The 27,763-nt window shown below is 42.4% G+C and overlaps 1 protein-coding gene across 2 annotated transcripts; it reads right to left on the bottom strand.

Moving 5' to 3' along the window:
- Window positions 1-3: 3 nt before the first annotated feature.
- camsap3 (calmodulin regulated spectrin-associated protein family, member 3) lies at window positions 4-27,538 on the bottom strand. 2 transcript variants are annotated; one of them, XM_038709926.1, is made up of 17 exons: window positions 27,048-27,538; window positions 20,618-20,874; window positions 9,964-10,104; window positions 9,665-9,751; window positions 8,373-8,511; window positions 8,132-8,271; window positions 7,939-8,023; window positions 7,807-7,849; window positions 7,648-7,703; window positions 7,316-7,388; window positions 5,111-7,229; window positions 4,899-5,017; window positions 4,429-4,721; window positions 4,222-4,306; window positions 3,415-3,539; window positions 3,191-3,309; window positions 4-2,362 (listed from the first exon to the last, which is right to left on the bottom strand). In XM_038709926.1, exons 1-17 carry the CDS (start codon window positions 27,178-27,180, stop codon window positions 2,063-2,065), a joined length of 4,314 nt encoding a protein of 1,437 aa, XP_038565854.1. In that variant the 5' UTR covers window positions 27,181-27,538; the 3' UTR covers window positions 4-2,062. The 2 variants fall into 2 exon arrangements, with proteins under 2 accessions (XP_038565854.1, XP_038565855.1); XM_038709927.1 differs by having other exon boundaries at window positions 7,316-7,352.
- Window positions 27,539-27,763: the final 225 nt, after the last annotated feature.

The raw sequence follows: 27,763 nt of genomic DNA, 5'->3' as shown, positions 1-27,763 counted from the left end.
ATAGATGATTTAAAAAGATTTTTATTCGTCTGGTCCAGTTGCCAAGGATAGTCAGTTTATGAAATGGACATACATAATGTGCTGGCACTGATTTAAACAGAAGAGAATGAAAAACAACATAAAAGTTATGACAATGTCTATGAAATGAATGAGTGACTTACCATCCAAAAAAAGACAAAAGTTGAACCTGAAACTAAACATCAAATGCACCATCTAATACAAACTAAATAAATACACCTCTGCGTGAAATGGGGATTTCTAGGGGAGAATTGCACAGAATCAAAATAGTGTTCAACTACCACATACTACTCTTTACAAACATAAATACAAACATCCACCAATTCCATATGCACTCCGACACTCACACTTTTATCAATCATCTTTTTATATTTTACACATTTGTTAGAGGCAGTCAGTGATTTGAAAGACAGCTGCTCCATCGCAGCTGCTGTAGTGCTTAAGACTGCAAAGTGAGGGAAGAAGGCCAATTTCCCACAGATTTTGTGGTGATAATTGACCTGATCACAACCAACTGCAGGGTCAAGTGTTTTTCTTAAAAGCATGGACACACTGGCAAAAAAACCCAACAACAACTGTTTGGCGTTTTAAATTCCCCCAGTTACACATCAAGGAGTCTCAAGAGACTATGAGGGGAAGATGAGGGCTGTTACAGTCCGGAATGATCCTTCATTAAGAAACCTACAGTTTAAATACAGGGACAAACAGGGAATCATAACAGGAAACAGACTCCTAGTGACCTAAAGGATTTATTAATCCCTAGACAAAATGTTGCAGCAATTTTCAGCTGTTTGACAATTTCTATTCGTTCTCATTCACTCATTCTCATCTCAAACATCCATCTCACTAATGCTTAAGCAGCAGGCTAGCTTATTCGTAGCTTTACAAAGGTCAACTTATTTTACAAATCATTGTCAAAAAAAATCAAAGTAATCAGCATTCAGTATATATTAAATCAGCATTGATTATCATTTTCACACAGAGCTGTATCCACGTAATGATAAACATGATAAAGCCCTCCTTCATGTTTCCAGTATTTTTTTTTTCAAGGTAAGCTCAGATAACATTTCAATTCATCACATGTTGAAAATGAGAAAGCAAGTTAAGAGGAAAAAGTCACATGAATATCATTCTTCTTTCAGCTCTCAAAGGCCGAAGCGATTTGTCCAGCAAAAATATGTCAAAATAGTATAAAAAAAACATCCAGTTGTCTACAGCTGAAGGAGAGTTGGAATGGAGTGGAATGCACAAACTATGGGGGCACAGGCAGTTTCTAGGTGTGCAAGTCCACGGACAACCACAGTAGCCACCACCAGTGCAGCCCACAGAGGAACTACCCACTATGGCATTTTCTGGTCCTTACCAACCAGTGAAAACACCCCTGAATGGAATGAGTAGTTAAGTGTGTGCTCTACATTCATATGAGAGCAGTGTTACCTGCTATTCATTTTCAGCTGAGATCTCCTATCAGAACTGAGAGCTGAGCCATTTGTCTCAGACTGGAGAGAGAGTGAGCCCTGGAAGAAGAAGAAGAAGAAAAGGCAGCAAAAGGAAAAGCAAGCAGAACTGAGAGGGGCGGGAACTACTCTGGCCCAAAATACTGTTGTGTGGGCAAAGGCAGTGTGGTTGTCCCCTCTTTTTCTTACCTAGGAGTCGCAAAAATGACTCTGGGGGCAGGGTAAGGCAAGGCATGAGGAGGCAGGGTGCAAGGTATAGAGAATTTTTCTTCCGGACAGAATCACTCACATTACATTTTACAATCTAGGTAGACCAGGGAGAGCCATTCAGAAGCTCTCAATAGAGCTATTGTGACTACATTTGCTGAATGAGTGACTGGCCCTTTCTCTTGGCATATAGAGTTATTATTCTCGGGGTCCAGGTTGTTAGCTGGCCAAAAGCCTAATCAGTCATGCTGTCCACTGCTAGTCTCACTGGGTAATGAACAATCTCAAGTGCCTCACTGGCCAAAATAGATGACAATAGGAGTCAAGTTGGGAGTTGGTTCCCTGAAAGGTAACATCTCTACCTTATCTTGGGTATGTCTTTATTTGGGAGTGCCAAGCTTCTTGGGAGTCCCTGGGCGCTTTTGCCAAAAGTGGCCGGGGATGGTGAAGGCGTCAACACTCATGGACATGGTTTTGGACGGGATGACAGTGAACTGCTTGCGGTCAGAGCTGTATTTGTAAATGGACTCAACCATCTCAGGTGCGATGATCCGGGGGCCAATGCCAGTGAGCCGTACCATCTCCTCATTTTCAGGATTCATGGTGTAAACTGCTCTGAACTGGCAGCTGGTGTCTCTGAAGAGGATGAGGAAGTGGTTGGCTGTGCTCTTCTCCATATCCTGAAGACGGAGAGACAGGAAAAAAAAAAAGAACACGGTTAGAGCCAGTGTTTCCCCTATAGTCATTCAGGAGCGGCGCACCGCTCATATCATTAATATCAATTGGCTACAAATGATTTTCAGTCACACATTGTGCGAGCATGACAAAACGTTTGGCTAGCTCCTTCTCCTTATTCTTCAAAGGACATCTACATAAAAGGTACTGTTAACAGCTGTAAGCGTAACTCCTTAAAGGAATAGGGCCGTGCATAATGTGTATGCATCCAATTATAGGAAGTAACGTTAGCTGGCTGCAGGTCATTACTACCAAAGTCCAGTGTTAAGAACATCAGGTACAAGCTTGGGCAAACTGGTGTAAAACTCTGTCCTGTAACCATACTGTACATCCTGATAGTTAAATTATATTTCAATGTGATGAGTCTGAAAAACTGGCTGGTTAAGAGAAGAACGAATGATTGTGACAATGGAGGAGCTGAGGTTAGTAAAGCAAATTAGGGATTCAAACTAGTCACCTTTTAAAATAATGAGGAGTTATTTCTTTTGGATTTTAATCTACAAATGAAATGCTTAATTATACAGAAGGGTGTGAATAAATATGCTGGTTATTACATGTTGCCCATTTTATTTTGTATAAATTTCTACAGATAATGTCAAGAGCTGTAAATTAAGCAAATTAAGACGCAAAACACAAACATGAATAAAATTTGCTTCACCTCTGCTGCTACAACTCCATCCTAAGGGAAATGCTGGGGGCAGCAAATCACAGTCACTTGTAGCCTAGTTAGGGTGGACAGCTTTGTTGGACTCTGACACAGCAGTATAGCTTACCTCTACAATCTTGTTTTTCTGTGGTTCATTGACCTTGCCGGCCAGGCAGCAGCGAGTGATAGCATTGTGGATGATGAACTTGTTGGACTTAAAGCTAGGCTCCTTGTACAGTTTTGGTCCTGCAAGACATGGCATTTCCAAATGTTAACCCAACAAAACAATGCTCACCAGATCTCTCTCTCCTTTTTTTTTAATAATCTCTCCATTGGGAACATATCACTGACCTGTGTATTCCGGGATTGAGGCAGGAGACGAAATAGTGGAGCCATTCTCCCAGTCCTTCTCTCCATTCTGAGCACTTGTTCGCCTGGTGCCCGGTGACATTAGCCGGGAGGGAGAGTGTGAACGGCTAGAGGGAGAAAAAAAAAAGTTCAATGAGGAAAGTCAGTTGTAGGTCTTGAGGCTGTGTGAATGTGTTACATACTTCTTTGCCCCTATGCAATTACACACACACAAAAATCATACTGTGTATTATTGCAGACACACTAATCACTTTTGCATCACAATTTTCAATTTGCCTGAAAAAACATTTAAATCATGGTGAAGTGATAATTGTTGGGGTCGGTACCAAACAAACATTTTTCCTACATCTGGAGAACACGATTTGAAGGCAGGTGCATCACTACTGTACTTCATTATAGTGCTGTTTTGTCACACATTTTACCTTCATCAAAAAATATAAGCTTCTGCGATTTGGATATTGCACTTCTATTACGATTTCGATAATATTTTCTTTTTATTGTGCAGCCCTACTTGATATCAATATTCTGACAATATTTTAGGTAAGGCAATTGGTAATGGCGGAATATAATTGAAAGAGGATCACCAATAATGTGGACATAATCAACATACACAGAGGTGCTCATTTTTCTCCACTGAATCATAGTTAATCTCATATAATGATACCAATATTACAATAGTATATTGTCCAGCTCAATTATAGGACTTCAGAATTTACCAACATGGTGTAAAAGACCAAGCATTTATTAAAAGAATACAAGCTATTGTCACTGTGCAGAGGGTCACTGTACCTAGGAGACTTCCTGACAGTCAGGTCATTAGCCATGGAGGACAGGTTCATGGTTGAGTGGGAGTACACTTTGTTCAGCTTGGTGCCTAGAAAGAGGGAAAATACATTATATTGAGAAACCAAACACACGCATAGGAAGTATGCGCAAGTATAGGAAGAGTGCATTCAAAGACAAAGCCCAGTGCTGATAAACATCAGAACTGTTTACCCATGAAACCCTTGACAGGGCTATGAGGGAGAACAGAGTCATCTCTGAACACAGTTTTGGGTCGCTGCTTCTTGACACCGCGAACCGTGGTGGGTTTCTGCCTCAGCACCTTGTCCAAGTCTTCCATGATCTTCAGCTGATGTCTCCTCTCATACTCCAGCTTAGTGAAGTCGCCTCTGCGCTGTGGAGTCCCCTCTACTGGTGGGGTGCATGATGCTGGAGGGGTGCCTGGGGTCTGGGGTCTGTCCTCACTCTTATTCCCCCAGCCCTCGATGATCATCCACTGAGGCTTGCTAAAAGTACAGGACGATAATGTGCAAAACTTTCATTCTAAAACCCATAGTTAAAACATGAGGAGACTGACGTATCAGACAAGTAGTGGAAACTGTAAATCAATAAATCCCAATCATCATCAGTTATATTCCGACAAATTCGTTTGATTATGAATGCACGTATTTGAAGAGTCTCACTTTGACTCTTTTTCTTGTTCAAGTTTGCGTCTTTTCAGCTCTTCTGCTCTCTTCTGCTGTTTCTGCAGCAAAGCTGCTCTTCGCTGGGCCATTTCATCCTCTGGTCGCTCCTTGTCATCCTAATAAAAAACAGAAACAAAAGGGCATGAATGCTGTAACCTTATAAAAACAGCACTTTTAGAATGGCACATACATTAAAAATAATCACCTACCTTGAAAAAGAAACCAACCCCTGCTTTCCCCTCCGGCTCTGTCCAGTCACTCATCGAGTCAGAGAAAGCGTCAGGTACTTGGTCATCCTCCTCTGCGTCTCCTCGCAAAGCAGACAGCGAGATCTCTATCAGGCTGCTGCGTTTGCCATTCACAATCCCTGCAGGGACATCACTCTCAAAGGAGCACTCCGATGCGGCACCAGAGCTGCAGCCAGCACCTACAAGCCCGTCCTTCTTAGCCGAAGGACCATGCAAGGGCTCGGCCTCTAGGTCCATGCTAAATATACTATGATCGTCATTGGAGCCTACCTCTGACAGCATGTCATCTGATGCAGGTTGGGGAGTCGGGGTAGGAGTTGGTATAGGGGTCAGTTTAGGTGTAGGGACAGGAGATGGTCCAGATGAGCGCAGCTCATCTAGGCTGTCAGAGTCACCAATGGAGAATGAGGATGAAGTCTGGACTTGGGATTGCCAGGGATTTCCACGACGAAGGTGGGGGATGCGGTCCACGCTTTGAGGTGTGTTGAGAACCCTCGAGAGGGTTGGGACCTTAACGTCCAAGGGACGACTATTTTGGTGGTGTTTGGGGCTTTTAGGGGGCACAGATTGGGCTCTTCTATGGATATGAGGAGATTTAGGAGGAGTGTTGTGGTTTGTGGTTTTGCGAGATGGAGACGGAGAAGAGGAGAATGAATTTAAATCTCGGGTGGATTCTCGTGGCAGACGTGCAGGGGCTGGGGTGGAGGTTTTAGGGCTTGCTGGAATGACCCAGGATTTGTTGCTGGAAGCTGGAGCTTTTTTGTTGATTAGCTGGTTCTGCTGCTCAGTAAGCCTCTGCATGTCACTTTGCAGGGAGCTAAGAGCTGCCGTCAGCTTGGATACAGCATTGTTATAGTCCCCTAGTGGAGCTACCATTTTCTCAGCAGGTGTCCCAGAGCTCTTCTCTCCTGGGGTACCCGGCTTTTCTTTGGAGTGACTGACCTGTTTGAGTCCTACTTTAACATTACCCTCATCCTCCACTGAGCGCCGCTGTTTGTCTAGTTCCTGCTGCTCGTCCTCTTCCATTCGAGCTAGCCTTTCTTCCAGTGCCAAACGAGAGAGTTCTTCTTCCGTGGATGAGGTGCTGACCTGCCCATCCCCTCCTTCCCCCTCGCCTTCATCCTCACGCTGCTCCTTCTTTAACTGCAGAAAGGCACTCTTTCCCAGTCTTTGCCGGTGTTTAGCAAAAATTGCCTCAATGCGTTTCTTCTGGGCTTCGATAGCCTTGCGCTTTTCTTCGAGCCGAACGCCCAGCTCAGACATCTCATTATTGAGTTGTGGGCTACTGCTGGGGATTTCTTCAGACTTTTGTGCCCACGTGGTCATCTGAGGAGAAGAGGGTTCGCTGGCTTTGGGAGAATCCATAATCTGCTTCTTTTTGCGTTCTGCAAAGCTGGTCATCTTCACACCACTGTCAGACACCTCTTTGCCATGGCCTCTAGCAGAGTGTGCGCCAGCAGCCGGTGTCGTCGGAGTGGACTGGGCTTTAGGGAGGTCTTCTGATGCATCCGAGTCCACACTGCCGTCTCTCAAGACTGAGTCATCATCTCGTGAACATTCAGAGGTATTCCTGGTGCGAGTAGGCACCCTGGACTCTCCCGTGGGCCGGTACATCATTCCTGAGCGTGTAGGGGCAGAGCAGCTGATGGGTGCTAAGTTGCTGTTATGTCTAGAACTAGCAGGGTCATCGGGAGAGTGGAGGTAGAAGCCATCAGGAGCCCCATCTGGGTGTAAACGAGGCTCCATCTTGCTCTCATTGTGAATAATTTGGAGAGCCTCTTCAATGGTAGGCAGCTCTCCTGTTTCACTTGCCGCAAGGCCATTTTCCTCTGCCAGCCTTGGAATACTGGGAGTCTGAGTGGCCCAGGAAGCTCTCTGGGGACCGTTGGGGCCCGGTGGTTTGCTCAGCAGATTGCTGAGGTCTTCAGGGGGACTGAAGGGCACCCGGGTCATGTTTTGGCCAGCTGGGTTGAGTTGGTCTGAACTCATAGAGCGGGTTATCACAGGGTTGCCCATCACAATGTCTACATCACTGTCCAGGCCAAAAGGAATGCTGAAGGATACTGCTGACATGGGGCGACTAAGACAATAAAAAAGCAAGTATAAGTACAATAAATATATGTTTTTTAAAAAGTGTTTAAATGGTAGTGAATATATTGGTCCTACCTGAGAGGTTTCTTGCTCCATGTCTTCCCAACTCCTTCTATATGAGACATTGAGGTAGACTGAGTCAAAGATCCTGAGCACAGTGGGACACACACATAGACATGTAAAGGCATGCACACCACACAGGGATGCACAAATCAACCAAGAATCACTGGTACAAAGAGTCAAATATACATAAAAATAAGGAAACAAGACGTATCACAACACGAAACATAACTAAAAGACAGACAAGGATTGAGGGAAATATGACAGCCACATTGTAAAATGGTAGAAACATATACAAAACACTTTTGGCTTGATGTAATGATGACAGGACACAGTCTCAATCTTACCTGATGGAAGAGAGGAGATGGGGAGGAAAGGCTTCTTGAAGATAGAAGGTGAAGTACTGTAAGGCAGAGAAACAACCTTTCAGTCCATGCAAGTGTTTTATCTACAGAATAAGCCAGACTAACACAAAAGCAAAAATTATATTCAGAGAGTTTCTGTACCTGTTACCACTCAAGCTATTTGGTGTTACTGATGTGGATCCATCTAACAAAAAAACAAAAACACCCAATAAGACTTACAGTCACTATCATCTTACTGGGATTAAACAGGACCACCAAATTGGTGACACTTACCTAATGTGTCTATTGGCTGAACAAATTCTGGCCTTCGTACTTCAAACCAACTAAGCAGTTCTGCTAGGAAGCTCAACAAGTTGAGCTAAACAAAAGCACACAGAGTAAATCAGGCATTAAGAAGACAATATAGTACTCAATGTTTCTGTTAATGTGTCAATCAGATTAAAGACGGGGGGGTGAATGTAAGTACCTGAAGCTCCTGTGGTGTGTATAGCATGTCCTCCAGAGTCAAGTGGCAGCAGCTCTTTAGACAGCTGTCACAGAACTCATGGATGAACTGCAGATTGTACAAGCTGTCTGCTACAGACATGGACTCCTTCATACAAACATCTTACAGAGAGGAAAAAGTGTTAAACTAACATAAACACATCAAATATAAAAAATAAATAAATAAAAAATAAAAAAATTGTGGTTAAAATGTTTGTTGGTACCTTCAAGTCTTAGCAAGCCAGGGCAATAGTAATGTATGACTGCAGCAACAGCACAACCACTGGACAGGTCTTTGACTTCATTCACCACTGGAAAGATAGGCTTCTGTTTGGACTGAATTTTATCCTTTCTGTAGCGGAGCTAAAAACGACAAACAAACAAACATTACAATCAGATATTGCAGTGACCTTCATTATACTGTAAAATATTCAACATAAAATTCAGGGTTTTCCAAACATGGGTGAAAACTATAAAGTCTATTCACACTGTGAAAAATAATGGCACATGTTAAAAAAGAACTGCAGTAGGAATGTAAAAAATGGTCATGCTAATGTGTAAAGAGAGAACAAATGGCAGATGCAGAGGGAAAGACTTTATAAGTGCAGAGAGAAGGAAGGTTTTGTCATGAGAAAGTGGGACAAGTGAGGGTGTCAGGAGACAAGAGAGCGGGCAAATGTTTCAGGTACAAACACAGTATATAGACAAACAACCCACTGTCAGCAGGGACCAGCTGACTATAAGCCTGTCTCTATTAACCCCCACAGCCATCACACACCTCTGTCGCAGAGAGGACCAGAGGAACCGGTTGTACATGGCAGTTTCGAGGCCTGCTTGAGTACGGATTATGATTCATGCAGCAATCGTGTGTCAACAAATAATGTCTTTCACACCCCCGCGCTGCCCGTTTACATTTATGCTATGACGTGCAATTTAGTGCAGACTAGGATGTGATGCACATCAGCATTTTCACACCAGCATATGGAGAGAGAGAGAAAAAAACACACACCTGACAATCAGATATGGGCTGATAAATTTGATGAAGACATTTGAGGGATGGAGGGACAGGGGGAAAGAGCAGAGGAAAGGAAGGAACTTACAGGAACAAGTTTCCAGTACCATCGAGTAGGACACTGTCAGAGAGGAGGAGTGACAGGAAATAGAGAAAGACAGGAAAATGGAGAACAGGAGCACAAGGAGAGGTATTAAGCCTACAGTGGGGGAACTAGACAAACAAGAGAAAGGGCTGTGATGACGGCACTTTCTTGAAATGAGAAGACAACTTTCTTGACAAAGCAATGAGTTTTATTGTGTCAACCAAAGCTAGTTGCGCTTGTCGAGTACGAGTGGGTAAAGGCCTACAGCAGCAGAACCAACAGTGTGAGCCTAATCCACAGTGCTTCGGCTGCTTTTTTATAGCACTGAATGCATGATCCTGGACAGATTAACATGTGTTTGGGCATAATGATGTGCGACAAGAAACAGAAATACGCTTAATGTGTAATGCAATACTCACAGAGGGTTGAACAGGTTGGGGCTCTGTAATGGCCTGAGACGTGTCACTCTGGGCTCCTTCAGAACATTCTTTCAACTTCTGGTTTAGCTGAGAGCATGCCAAGAATATAGTTAACACATGTGAATCACAAACCTACAGTATCGCCTTTTTTAGACATCATTATTTCTGTAGCTAAACAGAAATTGGATCATCTACTTTAGATGTTTTAGGAAGATAAAAGTCAGTGAGTAACTTCTGACAAGATACAATAAAGATGTGTGTTCGAAACAAACATCGTTTCTCTCTGGCTTGCGCCTTACCTCATTAACCCAATAAAGCAGAGCATCCTCCCAGCTGGAGGATCCACCCAGAAGCTCAGCAGAACCACATGTCTTCACCGCAGTCACCGTCTCCATGGCTCCCATAGCCATCAGGGCATCCATCACTGCCAGGTGAGCACTCTGCACCCAATCACATGGGAGAAGGAAGAGGAACTGTCAGAGGTGGCACCATTCACAGTGAAGGCAAGAGCACCCAGACAGCATCAATCAATTACAGCTAACAATAATGCTGGACACTGACATTTGTACTGCTCTAGCAGGGAACCACTTACTGCAGAACTGAGATCACCTCCAACTGCAGAGGCACTACCATAGTTTACCAGCAACGTCCTCTAGAGGTCACCAGAAACCAGCTGTGAGTCAGCAGAAACACTGACAACAGTTTTCAGCAAGCAAACACACACACACACACGTAGATATGGGCGAACTTTGGACCTGTTTGCACAATCATTAAATAGGGAATGGGCCTGTAATATGATAACACGTGTGTCTCACACTGTCATTCCTCAGCTGCTTTACCTTTATTTGTCTATTCTTCAGCATGCTTCCCTTCCCTTTTACGCAGTGAAATTGCTGTATGACTCATGTGTAACAAACTACAGGATTAAATGAGGTGTTGTAACCAGATCACCAGGAAGTGCAACAATGAAAAGCACTTTCTGTAACAGGTGTTCCATGTCTTTTCTGCAGTTTTGGAGTATGAATGTGTCAGACAACGTAAAGGATTAAAAATCTATTGTTTCTTTACCTACACAAACACAACAATCAAAACAATAACACTCTTGCTTACACATTTGACATTCCCAAGCATTTGTATTCAGCAAACTTAAGTGTATTTCCTTATACTTGAAAGGCCATTACAGCCCTTTCTAATGACTAGAGCCCATTAAAATACACCGCCAACATTATCAGCTCAGTCAGAGAGAGCGCCTTAACTCTGTAAACCTGTTAGCTCATTAGAAGTTGAGATTCGTTTGTGCCATGGGGCTACAACCAGCAGTACTTTATCTGCCTAAACTTCATATTGTTATAAATGATTAAGATGTTGGAACCATTTAAGTGTATTAATTTGTACAGACAACTGGTAAATAAATTTATTCTTGGGTTTATACTAAATCAAGCACTCCTGTCTTTGCCCAGTTTTCAGTTTACTTCATCTTTAAGATGACCACAGTAGCTGGTAAATAAGGTTATTTTTAAGCCTCAACAGGATTCATTAACAAAGTCAGGACTGAAGTGCTAGAAAAACTGGAGGGGAAATGATTAGCCTGATTATTCTATAGACAACTCTTCCTCCTTATCCAGTCAAAGTATTTGTATGACCCTTCTATATTTGGCTCCTCTATCTGTATCACTTTTAGTTGCCAGCCAACAGCAGTACAGAACGCCTCTCTCCTCACTATTGGCTAACTGCAACACGCTCCTTGTTATAATAATTGATTCTCGCCAACAGAGAGGACAGACAGGTCACAAACAACACATTCCTTTCATGGGGCCACTCCTTCACTCTCCAATCTTCAGTTTAGAGACTAATCTGTGCAAATCTGTGCCTGTTCCCTTCAACTACTTACAAATTCCACTTTAGAGGCCAGACATTCCTACTCCAACTTCTTATGTTGCCCCAGATGACGGCCGGTGGCAGTCCAGCTGCGTGCATGAGCTCTGTCTGCATGTCTGCCTACTCAACCTTGATGTAAAGTGCTGACCTGGACAGACCTAGTGCTGTGACGGGCAGGGCAGGGCAGGCTATACCAGCAATGGCTTGTCAGATAGGATTGGGCCAGGCTCTCTGGATGTGCTGCAGTCAGTCACTGGGAGCTGTGTGGCCCTGGTTGGCCTGCCCTCCCTCACTGTTGCCAAGAAAAGGGCTGCTGCATGCGTGTCTGTGACATGGTGCGACTCTGGGGTCTGACTGATGCAGAGCACTATCACTTAGCAGTGATAATTGAAACACGGTAGGTTTGGGCACAAATCCAATTATATAATTTATCAACTATATATGATATAATGATCCTGATCAAATTAAAGTTATTGTTTTGCATGTCTGAAGAGTTCTGTGTGATGTAAACAGGCAAAACACAGTTCATTGTATTCAACATCAATTTGAAGCTTATAATGGTCACTTTCTAAGAGGTGTTAATTCAAGTAGCCTATCTGCTCATTACTGCAGTCGTTGTTAGTGGTAGTATTGTACTGGACTGCATTTTATTGAAATGTGTTTCTAATATCCCCCCCAAGCAGTCACAGTAAGTACAGAAAGAACTCACTGATTGTGTGATACAGATTTCATTTTTGTTCTCAGGCCTCTGAGTGCTTCTAAATTCTGCCAGTAGCTGTGTTTCAAACATAAAAATGAAATGAAAGTGATTTAAGGTAGAAACATATTTTTGCATTTAGCCACAAAGTGTAATCATAGGTTGGGCTTACTGTCACGGTGTGAAAGGCGACAGGATGACTGAGAGGAAAAGAACAAAAACAGAATAACAGACCTCATGAAAGTGGCCACTCCTGTAGTCATGCTGTAACAGTTTTTCAGGAGAGTAGAGGGTAATTCATGACAAAAAATGCAGAATGAAAGGGGAAGGAGGGGGGTTGCTAGTGGATTCCCCGTTGCAGACCCAGGAGAGCTCGCTAAGCTAAATCACAAGTCTCCCTAATGAGAGGGGAGAGAGGAGCAACACCAAACACCGAGCACAGAGCCTGCCAGATCACCATAACAACCAACCAGCTGACCCACAATGCATCTCAACACAAGCCTGAGCACAGCATTGCTCCGTGCCCCTGGCTTAACAGCGGCTCTCTGCTCGGAAACATCCAGCCAGCAAACAGTTGCCACCCCTCAAACCAATGTAACAGAGAGGAAAAAATTAATACCCCATCAATTAACCCTGTCAACATGAAATCTTTATGGCTGTATTTGGCAAATCTGCTCACGTAATCATGTCAACAACTGAGTCAAACAAAGAATGCAAAGGCGTCTTGTAGATCATTAAGTGAGATTATGATGAAGGCAAAATCTGATTATGTCTGAAATATGATTTAACCCCACCCCCCGTTCCCTGGTGCCTATTGAGGGGGAGACAAACAGGGGGATCAGGCAGGTCTGAGGCCCAGCAGGGGATTTTAAACAAGAGGTTCTCTCAAAGCACATTGTTCCATTTACCCTGATATGTATATGAACTGTATGCTTAAGCAAGGAAATCTAGAATAGCTTTACACCAAACTCGTTTAACATCCGGTAGATCATCTAGTTACTACTACTACTTAGTTTCTCATCAGGGAAGGCCGAAAGCTGAACAAATGGTGTAAGATGATGGTTAGCGTTTCTGATAGTCTGCCACTTCTATTTTCAACTAAGCTCCTGACTGATGCTCACTTGACCAGAAACCTGCCAACACAGCAGTATGATTTAAGACACAGTGTCAATGCCTATCCAAAACCAACAGGGGACCGAGAGGAGGGTTAGCTGCATTATGGCTACATGACTTACTTTGTCACTGTGGGAACAAATGCTTAACCCCCATCTCTAGTGTAATTAAAATATGTGCTGTATGTATGTGTGTTTTAAATGGATAATTATGATTATCTTCTAGTGTCACAACTAGGGGTTTCACAGAATAGTAAACTATCAAAACCACTAGTCCATGCTGTGATTTGACTAATTTTTCATCTACACAGAGCTTTTGAGATGGCCTTCTTTGGTTGTTTTTGAACATTGATTGGTTTGAACAATCATTTTCTACGTTTGAGAAGGAAAGACTCGCGCTATCCCTGAAAGAAATCAGGCTGTTACTGTGGCTTGCAGATCACGGCTCAATTAAAACAGCCACTCAGAGCCAATCGAGAACTCTGCTATTTCACCTATCCCCAAGGTTGGTCCTGTTTACATTTGAGACCTTTTTGATGAGAACTGATCATTGCCATTAGGTGAAAAAATATGATACATCTTCCGCGATTAATTGACTACACTGCTACTTTTTGGGAGTAGTTGATGACCACTAAAATGCAGCACAAGTGAATGCCATAGTCTCAACCAACAATAAATGTAACAAATTAGTTTCATGTTGTGAGACATGTTAGGTGCATGTTGAGTCAGTGGTCATCTCTGGTGTGTCATCCAATCGTGGATGATGACGTTCAGTCTGCACGGCAGATTATCTCTAATCTGGGCCACCACCAGAAGGACAGTTAGGGCGCACACACACACACACACACACACACACACACACACAGAGAGCAAGTAGGGGATGGAGGCTCCATTGCTGAGCCCCAAGGATGCGCCATCTTCAACGCTTTCCTTTCAGGATAACTCTGGCCTGTAAGGCACAGGTGCTTGTTTGATTTGCAGGTTCAGTGCCATTGACTTAGTGTTTCAACAACTTCATACTCTCTGCACACACTCGAGGGAGGGTAAACGCATATGCATCAATTCTTACATTTTCTGAAGACATATTTTTATTTTGTTTTTTGAAACTATCACAATATCAATGATATAACACACAGTTTCTAAAATTATTGTCAGTACCATGTACATAAATATGTCCAGAGTGCATGGGTTTACAACACACAACAACTTAATACTAACTAAATGCCCAATCGGAAGTGATACAACAATATTGTACATATTATATACATAAATAAAACTGCCAATTTTGATTTTCAGACCATCATGTTCCCAGCTAAATTAATAGGTTAAAGATATGCTTTGCCCTACTTTGATCATATTACAGACTATGATTTACTGGCAGTAGTGTTAACTTGTCAGTGACAAGCACAACTCAACACACTTTTATGTACATGCAATATATGTTATACTCTTGTCTGACACAGATACGTGAAGCTTTAATATACAGCAGTGCTGCAGCAGATTGCTGCTGCTCCAAAGCCGTTTACTGGCCAAGACCCACATTGATGCTACATCCTTCTAATGCTGCTGCAGCATGACCCACTTTCTTTGCTTGCCACATTGTAGCTACAGTGCCAGTCAGTGGCAGACTAGCTCAGATAGCTGCCTAGGGCCAAGAAGTAACTGGAAGGCTCATATTCTAAAGCAGCAAACAGCAAATGCAGCATTAACAGAAACAGCCAAAAAAGGGGGGAAAAAATAGAGTTTAATGATTGGGATTTATAGCTGGGATGGTGATAACCTGGCCTGGAAACACTGCCCAGAAGTGAAACGCACGCAAGCGGACAAATCCATGCTCACACAAATAAATGCAGCAACATCATACAAGAAAGAGATCACTGGTGCGATAGTGTTAACGATGATGAAGTTGTAGTTATCCTTACTATGACTACAATTTTTAATCTTTCATGCTTGAAAGATAGTTAGTACACCTTGGTGAGAAAAGGCACCATCAGTGCAAATAGTAAGTACTGAAATGAAAGGAGTCTGTATGTCCTTTTTCTTGAGAACCTTTTATCCGATTGACTTCATACTTTCTGGGTGCATTGCTGAGGACCTTAGGATATGAAGTGTCAAATGCAAGCTCTTGAGATCTACGGGATCTAAAGGGGCATTATGTAGTTTTCAGCGGTCTCTAACAGTGCAGTTTTAAGATTGCAACCAGGCGTGTGTTCGTACGCGCTTTTATAATCTGAAACACAACCGCTTTCATACAGAAATCCTGCAATAAATGCAGAAACACCAGCATGCAAGCTGTAGCTTTTCACTCCGACATGTTCAGGCTCTGTTACTTCAACGTTCCCGTCTCAGAGGCAGATCAACACCGGCTCCGTAACGTTACTTCATTCAGCGCAGCCAGCCGCATATCGCCGCAGTACTCCCGGAAAAAGGGCAGTGTTACAGCAGCTATAGACAGACAGGGAGACAGCTTCACACAATATGCTGGAAACTCAGGTAAACCCCTATTGCAACGTTACAGTAATAGTTTTATCAGCTGCAGGTTGAGCTAATCCATGCTCATTACATGATAACATTACATTTACTGCACTTAGCCGACGTGTTACAGCGTTAGCTCACCTGCTGCTTTCAGTAACTATCTTTACTATCTGTGTATCTTTCACCAGAGGCTCAGCAATGAGAGCACAGTTAAATGTACTGGATGATAATGAAACGGTTAGTGAGCTGGACTGAATATTATAACAAGATTGTGTCACTCTTTAGAACAGTCAGACCGCAGTAAGGAACTTTAGGCTTGATTTATACTCCTGCGTAGGGTCTACGCCGTCCAATAGTATGAAGCTGCAGTACCGGAAGCTGCAGTTTCAGGACCCCCGCAATCCTGGGACCGCAGTTCTAAGACCCTAGTTCTTTTGCAACAGCGCCATCTAGTGGAGTGGTGGTGGTAATACACAGCATCACTGCCAACGTGCTAGCAGACATGGTTAACCGGTCGACATGTATATAATCAATAACTTAGGTTTAGGCACACACTCTGTGGTGGTTGTGGTAAGGGTAACTGGCTTCAGGGAGCTGTAAAGAGAAACATAGCTAGCCAGCCAGTCAGCTAGCTGGCAGTATTAAAGTAAACAAGGGTCCTGGAATTGCAGTTCCAGTCCTAGGATTGTGGTCCTGAAACTGCAGCCTCCGGTACTGCATCTACATGCTACTCACACCGTCACCTACGCCGTAGGCTACGCACGTAGCCAGACATTTATACTTGTGCGTCTGTGTGTCCGTCAATCTGCAATAACACCCCCAAACGCCAGTCGGCAGTAGTGCTACAGCGTCCACTGTGTTGACTTTTACCGGCCGAGCAGGCTAACTTCCGGTTTAGCGCTCCGCTAACGTGAATGCGGGTAAAATTGTAAACTGGTATAGCCTTTTCAAATGTTATCGACCGAATGGATCTCATTCTGATAGTGAATGCTCAGGTTGTGACGATCAAATATATCGATCCACTGTGTTATAGACGCCATTTTGGCCGCTAGTAAAAGTTACTTCAAAGTGCGGGCACTTCCTGTCGGCTCGGAGGCATTGCGAGGCTACTCAGCCGACCAATCACAGAGCTTACGGTCCATGTCGACGTGTAGTTACATATTTGAGGAGGTGCACGTCAGGCTACGTCGTAGGTGACGGCATAGGGTAGGGGACTACGCAGAGGCTACGCCGTCAATTTGACGGATTGTGTTGTATATTATGTGGGTCACGTTGGTTACATCGATAGAAAGGTGGAGAAGCTGTGTACCCGAGTATTGGTAAAACCACAATAAACCTAAACAAAACAAACAGCGGCAGGTCCGAGCTACTGTAACATTAGCTGGCTGCATCACTATAGGCTAACGTTAGTAAACAAATTGCTCCACATTTGCTTTTTACCATTATAACCTTTCTTGAAGGCTAAATCAACAGTGGTACACAGGATAGTAACATGGGTCTCGTTAGCTGGTGAAGCAATATGGAAAGCGACATAAGTTTGCACTGGATAACATCAGCAACTTCTCAACGTTAGCCTGCGTGCTAACGTGACTTTCTCTGTGTTTCTCCAGCTTTAATAATGCTCACTTTGTTCTTACTTGAAATCATCTGAATCTGTTTGGTCTCATGGGCTTCAGGACATAAACCTTTGTTGTTTTGTATCCTTACATTGAGTCTGTTTTGCTGGGAGCCGGTTGTTTTATGGTGTTAGTGGACTGCATGTCGTTAGCTGCTGTGTTGTCACTGTAGTCTGAGAGAGGCTTGGGAGCGCGCACAGGGCTGAATCTAACCCAGAGAGAATATAATGGCACTGAGATTTACTGAAATGAATGGCAGAACATTGAAATACAGTAGATACTGAAACTTATATACATTCCCTTCCAAAAGTATTTGAACAGTAAGGCAAATTCCTTTGTTTTTGTTGTTCACTGGAGACATTTGGGTTTAAGATCAAACGATGAGTATGAGACAAGAGTTCAGAATTTCAGCTCTCATTTCCTGGTATTCACATCTAGATGCATTAAACGACTTAGGTTTGTATTTGCACAGCATTCTAATGTGAGCAAAAGTAATGGAACAACTAATCTTAAAGAAAATAACATTTTGTATTTGGTGGCATAACCCTTGCTTGCAATAAATGCCTCAAGCCTGCGACCCATCGACATCACCAAACTGTTGCATTCTTAATTTGTGATGTTATTCCAGGCTTTTACCGCAACTTCTTTCAATTCTTGTTTGTTTTTCGGGGGGGGTGTTTCTCCCTTCAGTCTCCTCTTAAGGAGGTGAAATGTATGCTCTACTGGGTTAAGGTCAGGTGACTGACTTGGCCAGACTAAAATCACTTCCACTTTTTCCCCTGATGAAGTCCTTTGTTTTGTTGGTAGTGTGCTTTGGGTCATTGTCCTGCTGCATTTGTCCCGATTAGTTTCAATGCATTTCTCTGTAAATTGGCAGACAAAATGTTTCTGTACACTTCTGAATTCATTCTACTGCGACCATGATCAGTTACATCATCAATAAATATTAATGAGCCTGTTCCAGAAGCAGCCATGCACGCCCAAGTCATGACATTACCTCCACCATGCTTCACAGATGAGCTTGTATGCTTCGGATCATAAGCAGTTCCTTTCTTTCTCCACACTTTGACCTTTCCATCAATCTCAACAGTCCATAAGATTGTGGTCCAGAACTTTTGCGGCTCATCTCTGTACTTTTTTCTGACCTTCTGATTCTTCCTGCTGATGAGTGGTTTGCATCTTGTGGTGTGGCCTCTATATTTCTGCTCTGAGTCTTCTTCCAACAGTGGATTGTGATACCTTCACCCCTGCACTGTAGAGGTCGTTGGTGATGTCAATTACTTATGTTTTGGGGGTTTTCTTCAAAGCTCTCACCATATTTCTGTCATCAACTACTGTTGTTTTCCTTGGCCGACCTGTTCGACGTCTGTTGCTCAGTACACCAGTAGTTTCTTTCTTTTTCAAGACTTTCCAAATAGTTGTTCTTGCTTTGCCCAATGTTTGTCCAATAGCTCTGGTCGATTTTCCTTCTTTTTGCAGCTTGACAATGGCTTGCTTTTCACCCATAGACAGCTCTCTGGTCTTCATGTTGGTTTATCCTCTAACAGGAAATGCAGTCTTTATAGGTTTGAACCAAGGATCAAAACTTATACTAGTCATGCAGAGCTATTTAATGTTTGGACAATCAACCTAAAAGGCAACACCTGGGCAACAAGAAACATCTGTAAGTCACATGTTCCAATAGTTCTGCTCACTTGACAGATGGGTGGGTTCAAACAAAGGGTGGTATGTCCTGAGTTGTTGAACACATCTAGATGTGAATACCAGGAAATGAGAGCTGAAATTCTGAACTCTTGTCTCATACTCATCTTTTGATCTTAAACCCAAATGTCTTCAGTCAACAAAAAATCAAAGGAATTTGCCTTACCGTTCCAATACTTTTGGAGGGGACTGTAGTAGAGGTAGTACATAAGGCAAAACACTAGGTATTAATAAATAAAACGAAATAGCCATTATAAAAGGAACCTTCTCCACACTGTCCTTAACAGCTTTTTTCCTGTGTCCTTCATCTTATCTGTACAAAACAACTAATCTGTCTTGTACAACTTTACCAGCATCAATGTCACATTATAACATAAACCAATATCCATATTTTCATATTACCAGGCGCTACTGCTAATGGTCACACAATTTCTGTGCTATTTTGTTTAGAAAATGTCAGATGCACATGCACCTTTTCAAGCATACTATTAAGCTAATAATCACAAGCACAACAGCAGTGCTGCTGCAGAGGCCAGTAGACAGCAGCAGTGGAGGAAACAGCTTTTACCTGACAACAACAGTATCCATGCAGTTCCCCGGAGACTTCCTATTTTCAAAAAAACAGCATGTACGTGCATTAACCAAGGTGGCTGGGAAAATTTAGTTGAGCAATAGTGATCAGTATAAAGGTAAGTTTTCAAAATAGTGTTTAGAGTAAATTGTCATCATTTCAGCTGAAGGAGAAAAGCAATAACTTTTCCATCACACCGAAACGCATTCCTCCTCCTTCAGACTTGCTTGCTTATTTTAAAATAAAACTTAGTTATCTATTGGTTTTCAGGCTGAAAAATTTAGGACAATATTAGGTCTACTTCTCACAGAGAGGGATTCTCTGTCAAGGGCTAAGAGGAAAAACCAGTTTATCTTGATTTAACCCACTGAGACAGCCTAGTGTATTCTCTCAACAGAGTATCTAAAGTTTCACCAGAACTGTTTAGCCATTGTTCTGCAACTGATCTGGACCATCTATTGAATCTAGACTCTCCCTCTCACACCCTGGAATTTAAGTAGTCATCCTTTGTATCACTATGACTGCTCTAGTCCTAGCAGCTGGATCCATTCATCCTCTAGGATCAGATGGGGGCAGCATAGGAGGGTGGGGGGTAGGACTGAATGAGTGGAGCTCTTTTTGATGTCCTTTAATCCCTAGAATCAAAGCATAAACAAGCCCCTATATCAACAACCAAGCCTACTCTGCCTCTTCTGCTTTTCTACAGACTCCTGGATAGCAGAGTATCTGGTTCCGCAGAAGAGTCATTCACTTCTTAGAGTGATACAAACATAAAGCAACCCCCCACTACCCCCAAAAAAACCTTCAGACATATCCTTCCAATCAATCCACGCAGGCCCCTTCCCACAAAACAGGATACTTGACTGGTGTGGTGCCATCACTTAACTGCTCCTATAACATTACCATTTTGATGGGTTTATGTCGGAGGTCTGCATCAGTCACCGCTGCGTCCTGGTCTTTGGAGAGAATGCCTCTCTGAGTGAGGAGCTGCACCAGGGCGATGTTGTCTTTGGGCTGTGCCTCGCTGCCCCCCAGTAAAAGGCTGTAGGTGCGGCAGTAGAGCTCTGAGGACTGCAGGAGGCGCGTCACTGGTGGTTTGAGGTGCTCCTGCTCATACTGGTCACAATAGAAGGGGTCACGGAGCTCTGCAGGAACATTCTCTATCAAGAGACAAAACATACAGACACAGTTAGATAAGTTCCTGGAACAGCGGCGCTACTACAGAATTGGTTGCAAAACAATATGTTGTGGGAAATGTACTGCGTCAATTGAGCAGTCCCTTTATTGCTTCAAGTCAAAGATCATCTTGAGTATATTCTATTGTTGCTGGCTTGGGAACCAGCTTTCTGCCAGGTTCAGGGGCAGAAGACAGCTTGTGTATACCCTAAAACTATAATCATATGAGTGAGTAGAGCAGAGCAAGCATCAAGGTCAGTGGGGCATGATCAGCTCAGAGGTTGGCGTCTGCAGATTACATTCGTTCTTTCCACTTTTTAAACCCCTTGCTTCATTTTTGTCCAAAGCTTCAGTGAAAATTGCTCCGATCTTCAGATCTTCACAAAGATTATGTAAATTTCAGTAGCAGAAATCAGCAATCTGATCAAACCTTACCACCTAAAAACTAGCAAAAGCAAATGACATAACTTAAATTATGTTTCAACTCAGAGAATGTGTAGTAAGGCAATATTTAGCAATATCAGTGATTAGATGAAAGAATCTGTTCGGACTGGTCTTTCTGTAAATAAGTTCAATGCAAACATTACGCTAAAAACATAAAGTAGACACACACCCTGAGAAACTGGTTTATCTGCATACAAACCAAACCAGCAGCAATCTCAATAGCCTATGTCTCTTTGTAAACACACTGGAATAAGCATCTCATGGTTTTAAATGGCATCTGGGAAAAGCTGACATGCTGAAATATCAACAGTCTGCCTGAAAAGAAAGAAAGGAGAAACCTATGAGAGTCTAAGATTTTGCCTAAGAGACAAACAAAGGGGTTATTACAAGGGAGGTGTCACTATGTTGTTGTATCATCATAAAGTCGTTTCATGGATCCACTGACATCTGACAACAAAACAAAACGCCCAGTGTCAGAGGTTGGACAATGCCCTTGTTCTCTGTCTCTCACTCTCACTCCATGATGACTATAGTTGTCAGACAATATTGTCAGTCACACCACATGGTTCATTTTGTTGTAAATATGCTCCTATGTGACAAACTACAATGCTCACTTTAGTGTTGTAAACACTGACACACCAACCAAAATGTACACTTTAAGTCTTAATACAAAAATGTCTTTCCACAATGTGTTAAAAAAGAAAGAAAGAAAGAAAAACTTCCCAGAAGGCAAAGCAGGATGCAAATGCCACAACTCACTGAGATGAGAGAGCTCGATATGAGCATGATTTCCCTATGACAGAGTGTGGCCATGAATGATGACTGTGTGTCACATATGTCACAGAAACAAACTGAGTACATATTTGAGGTTATAAATCCATATACAATTCTCCAACACTATGAACCTGCACAACAAAAAATAGAAAACTAAAAAGGAATAGGAGGCAATGAAAAGAATGAGCCGTTGGCAGTCTTAAGCACAACTAAAGCCCAAGCAAAAAAGGAAGGTGATACATCCATAATGTTGACATTAATAGACCTCCAGGGAAATATTTCGATTAAAAAGCACAAGCCTGTGGTTTTGCATAAGCTAAAGTAACAGCCTTTCTGTCACTTTATCTACTGGTCTGAGTAAGATAGTATGGTGGGTGAGAGCAGGGAGATTGCTCTTCAAGTAAAGAGGCCCAAGCAACTATTTGCAATCTACTGGAATTTTGACCAAGAGACTTAATCCCTACCACCTGCAGGTGCTCTGTGCTGTAGCTGACCCTGACCTCTTACGTCCTTGAATAGAGAAGGAAAAAAAGCAAATGAAGATTTTCCCCACAGTCAACAACATTGTCATTATAATCATCCCACAAAAAGAAACTGGGAAAACCACAGCACCACTTCAGTAACTGGATAATTATTAAATAGAATAGTGGAACTGATGCAAGCTGCAAATCTGCACTGACCTGCTCAATAGCCTGCTGATAAACAGGAGCCATGTGTCTTTCTACCTCATTGACTGATTGAGATCGCATGCTGGTTGTGGCACAAGCATTACCACACATGTCTGACAGTAATCATCAGACACAGAGCAGCATAAATACATCAAAACAAAGGTTGATTGAAATCAGTTAGACAAGGTCCCATCCCCCACCCCTTCTTGCTTTACATTAAAGGGGAACAATCACCATTGGATTTCAAGAAGGTTGTCACAGTGACAGTTAACATAAGCAGCAATCTCTATTAATAACAGAGCAGAGCAGTTTGCAAAACCGGCTGGATTTGACTAACTAAAGTGTCAGGCTGCATACTGGAATCCTTGAGGAACCCTGGCATAGATTAAATAATTCACAAGAGCTCAACTATGCAGAGGTTTGCAAGGTAAGCATATGAGCAGGAAGTTCAGGATTAGCCATTTCATTCCCAGGTCATGTTTAGCGATAAGTGCCTTCCTGCACAATCAAAAACCTGTTTAGTGACAAAGACACTTCAGGAGAACATTTTACAACACGGATAACTCTGCATTACATTTGTTAATAAGGCTATTGGCTGTGACTTCTAAATCCTCCTTGGGAAATTTAGCTATAAACATCCTCATCATGTGGTGGAAAAGATCAAACACAGATGATTATCTGCTCTCATTTCTAGAACAAAGCAGGTGCTGTTTTGTTGCCCCAAAATCTAGCAGTGGCGAGAGGGGCTATATTAATACCATCTCCTACACGTGACCACTAGTTCTAAGTGAAATGCTAATGCCAACACAAACACTACCGCTTAGATGTCTCGGATAAGACAGGAAGAGACTGTCATAAGACCTGTCTACATGTAAGACTATACTGTAAAACATACAGTGCATCTTATGCATTTATCAGATGGTGTATGTATCATCTACTGGCTTGAAGAAATATCTCAAATCGTCAACATACTTCAATTGCACTAACTGATTTGACTATCTTTTCCATTCCCTTGGTCAATTGCTGAGATATTGATGCTTGCAAATCAATCAATGAACCAATGTCTGACAGTATTTCACCAGAGGGAAAAGGCTAACAGACAGCTGAGGTGTTTCCCATATCCCTATACATTCACATGTCCATTTGCCATAAATATGGCATCCCTGACAGCTCTGTGTATCCTGTAACACATCACCACAGACAGCGCTCCAGTATGACATAAGCCCAGTAGCTTTAAATCACATTAAAAGGGCCAGTGTTCACAGAAACACATCCTGTGGACAGAGTGTGATTACACTGTGGGTGCTCGAGAGACCAACGGGACAACATTGGATGACAGAGTGCGCAGGATGCATTCGTCTTGGAAAGTATCCACCTTGCAGAAGTGTTCTCAACTCAGTCACCAAACCAGATCTTCGTGTACTGCTCTGTAACTTACTCTGACGTTTCACCTCCCTGTGTGGTGTGGCAAATGACTTCTCTATCTTTAAAGACACTGTGCAACTCAGATACAGTAACTGTATCAAAGGGTTTACCCAAGTCTGGGAGAGTTTCATGTTGTATACCAGTAACAGGACTTCTTTTCTCTTGAGTAAACACTAGTAGCAAGGAAACATCCTTCTCAAGTCCTTGTCCCTTGTTGACTCACTTGTACTAAATGATTTGGAGAGGATGAGTCATTCAAATAGGATTTCAGTATGATCCAAGGAGCTTTGTATCTAGGTGGAGCTAACATGCTAAAAAAATACAAATTTGAAACATGCAGGTGGTTTGGTTTCACTGCTAGAAAAAAAATGTCAGGAGAGAATACAAACGAGAACTGATGACTAAAACGAGGAATGTTTAAGCCGGATCATAAGCTGATGGAAAAATTAAAAATCGAATATGCATCATCCCCATGAACACGGCAATTTGTATTAGCAAGTTTCTCTCCCGAGCTTACAAACTGGTCAGTCAAGAGTCTTATTCCAATGTAAAGGCAAAAACTAATTTGAGTCATCCTCTACGTGATCTGTCAAGTCATCTGTCAAGGCAACTACAAAGCAAGATCATAAAGGACATCCTTGCCAAACCACTTTTCCTTCAACTTGATGGAAACAATTATGCATAAGCCTTACAAAAGATCATAAGACACTGTTTTGGTAATGAACAGTCAAATATCTAGTCTAATACAATAAATGTAAAAATATGAATAGGCCTATATGTGCCAGTAACAGTAAAATATTTAAGTACTTCTTGACATCTACGACCTATAACCAGTATATTAGAGCATGTATTGATGAGAATTTATGCTGGTTCTAAACAATGTTATTATGAAAATACATAAAACAACATCATAATGTTAATGGAAAGATCAAACAGGGCAAGAAATTGTGGGGATGGCATGATACCCTCTCATTTGGTAGAGGAGAGTTCTGTGTTTTCTTGACAAATTCAGTTCAAATTAGCTTTATTGGCATGAATGTATAACAACAATATTGCCAAAGCATCATACAAACTATATAAGAACAATCAACCCCATACATTTCACTAAACAAGTAAACTGACTAAAGAATTCAGAAAAATAACTGCTGCAGCTGTTTTCTTTAGCATTTGTAAATAGCTTTTTCATTTTTGGAGACGGTTATCTTTACACTACTGTAAACTGTATTCTGTGCACTTGTTCTCCTAGCTTCTAGCCATGAAACATTTTTTTGCATGCCAACATGGAGTAAGTATTTTCCGTACAAGCCTATAAGCAGCTTTCAGATTATCATGATTGATGATGGATTCATTTTAGGGTAACCTATATAAAACTGGAGATCTATTTTGATGTTTTTTTTATGTCATTAGGCCACTCTCCCATTAAAAGCTATCTCTAACTTTTAAAGACTCCTCTATCTGAATAAAGACCTGAGATGTACACAGTGTGTGGTTCATGTATAAATCCATATTGTAGATTAAAATGTTGCCTATTCAGGACAAGATGACCCGGTCTGACTTCCACTATTCTATCTGTGGTTCTACCCAGCTGAGTGATGTCATCTTGACTTGGCAGAGAACCTGCATCAGTTGAGTTGATTAAGATAAAAACTACACATCAATAGACTTGGTCCTCAAGTTCCTGTAGCTTGGCATGAAGAGTGACTTTGACCAAAGGGCGTGGTTAAGGTGCTAAACACAGCACACAGAGGCTGCAGCAGGCTATAGTTCTGGACATAAGGCCTGCCTCGGAACATGCAAGTCATGTTAAACTAAAATCGATTTTTACCCAATACCCATTTCCAGCCGAAAATAAGTGAAATTTGTTATTAAAACTTTTACCATTAATATCTGAGTGTTTATTGACAACATACTAATACTGCCCTATTATCTGGCTGTTAAAAATGTGCCCAAGATTACTTAGAAAACAGTGTCCTGTGTGTACTTTATATAAATAAAGTTTAAATGAATAAAGAGGCATGTCTTCAAGCCTTTTTCAAGCAGCACTATTTTGGGGTTTTCTTCATAAGATACGAGACTGGTTATCGCTGACGCCGTTGAGAGACTTGTCTCAAGGCAAAACTATGTCTTATGATAAGTAGGCTCTATTAAAAAAATAATAATAATCATCATCATCATATTCTTAGGTGGGTGTGTTGTGCATCATAGAGGCTGGTTCTCACAAGCGCCTCTTTAGGTTTGTTGACTGAGGAAGAAACCCCCTGACAAATTGTGAGGGTATAACAGTCTATTCACTCAGTGCACAATGAGCTATTGGACGCATCCATTTGATCCTGACTGTGAATTGCGGAAGAAAGTGGTGTTCACATTGGCTACTGGCTGTCATCACGCAGAGGGAAGAAATGGTAGGCTTCTGAAAATCATCTACGCCGCCCCATATGCCATGCCTGTGTAACCGGATTAAAAACATACCCAGTAGCCTGAAATTTGTGACTGAAGCCTGGCGGCTAGAAATACGACAAAATGGGTTAGCGTGATAAGGCCTAGGGAGGAGGCCCATTTCTCTGACACACACTTACCTAGAATGTGACCACACATTGAGAACAAATGACATGTGTCAGAGTCAAACAAATGCATACCGTGCATGGACCCCCTTTCATATGCTGCTCTTTGTGCTGAAAATCGCTGAGCTATACAGACACTGTAGTTTCCCTACATGCATGTGCTTCGCTACTCTGCTGAACAGAATATAAATATAATGTTGGCCAACAAAAGGATGATGGTCTTCATACGACCTTTCTAAACAATATGAAAAGTCAATAGGCCTCAATCCGAAACTAAAAACCTACCTGCACTGCCGTAGGACTTTGCCAATAGCCAGCCGACACTTGCGCATATTTTTGCTTTAGTACAGTCATACAAATCCAATGGCTTTATGTCTGGGACCACAAAAGTCTTCCTCATGGTAGGAGAGTCCACCATAGCGAGTCTGTAAAAATGGGAAGCGTTGCTGGCAAAAAAAGGCTACAAGACAGTATAAAAATATTCAAGCAATCATTCTTTTAGAGGACTATTTCTCACGACCGGGGCTGGGAATACGAATGTGGGTGACGGTTTTGTCGGGAAAATATCCGCCCCGGAGATACTTCCAAGCCAGTTATTGTCCTTTTATGTGTGGTTTCAGAGACGGAACCCCTGTTAAATGATGCCTCACGACCAAGCAAAGCCCCGACTCGCCGGGTTGTTAGAGAAAACCGGACTATTCCCCTCGTTTTTGCCCTTCTTCGTCCGCATTGCTGTGTAGTCCGTTCACTGTACGCAGCTCCACTGAGAGCCCCGCAGATGACTGACTACAAGGTGCTCCACACTGGCATTCACTCACTCATCCCGCCGTCCAATAGAAATGGAGATAGAGCTCTGAGGGCGGGACCTCCCTGTGTGAACACAGACAGCAGGTAAAGGTCTGGTTTGACTTTTGCTACAGGTTCATCTGCTGGCGCGCCCACACACAGGTGAACGCGTGAAGGGGCACCTTTTGAGTGGGTTACACAGCTAAGTGACCTAA

This window comes from Micropterus salmoides, unplaced genomic scaffold (assembly GCF_014851395.1).
Source record: "Micropterus salmoides isolate LMB-PRFRI ecotype aquatic unplaced genomic scaffold, ASM1485139v1 Ms_hic_scaffold_10, whole genome shotgun sequence".
Taxonomy (NCBI): domain Eukaryota; kingdom Metazoa; phylum Chordata; class Actinopteri; order Centrarchiformes; family Centrarchidae; genus Micropterus; species Micropterus salmoides.
The sequence above is the reverse complement of the archived record's forward strand: the minus strand, read 5'-3'. Positions and strand labels throughout refer to the sequence as shown.

Excerpts from the sequence above, each read along its gene's own strand:
- camsap3 (XM_038709926.1), bottom strand. The coding sequence starts at position 27,180 with ATGGTGGACTCTCCTACCATGAGGAAGACTTTTGTGGTCCCAGACATA. Across the intron at positions 7,850-7,938 it reads TCAGCCAATAGACACATTAG|ATGGATCCACATCAGTAACA; the intron begins GTAAGTGTCACC and ends TTTTTTTGTTAG. Across the intron at positions 3,540-4,221 it reads ACTGTCAGGAAGTCTCCTAG|CCGTTCACACTCTCCCTCCC; the intron begins GTACAGTGACCC and ends TTCTCCCTCTAG.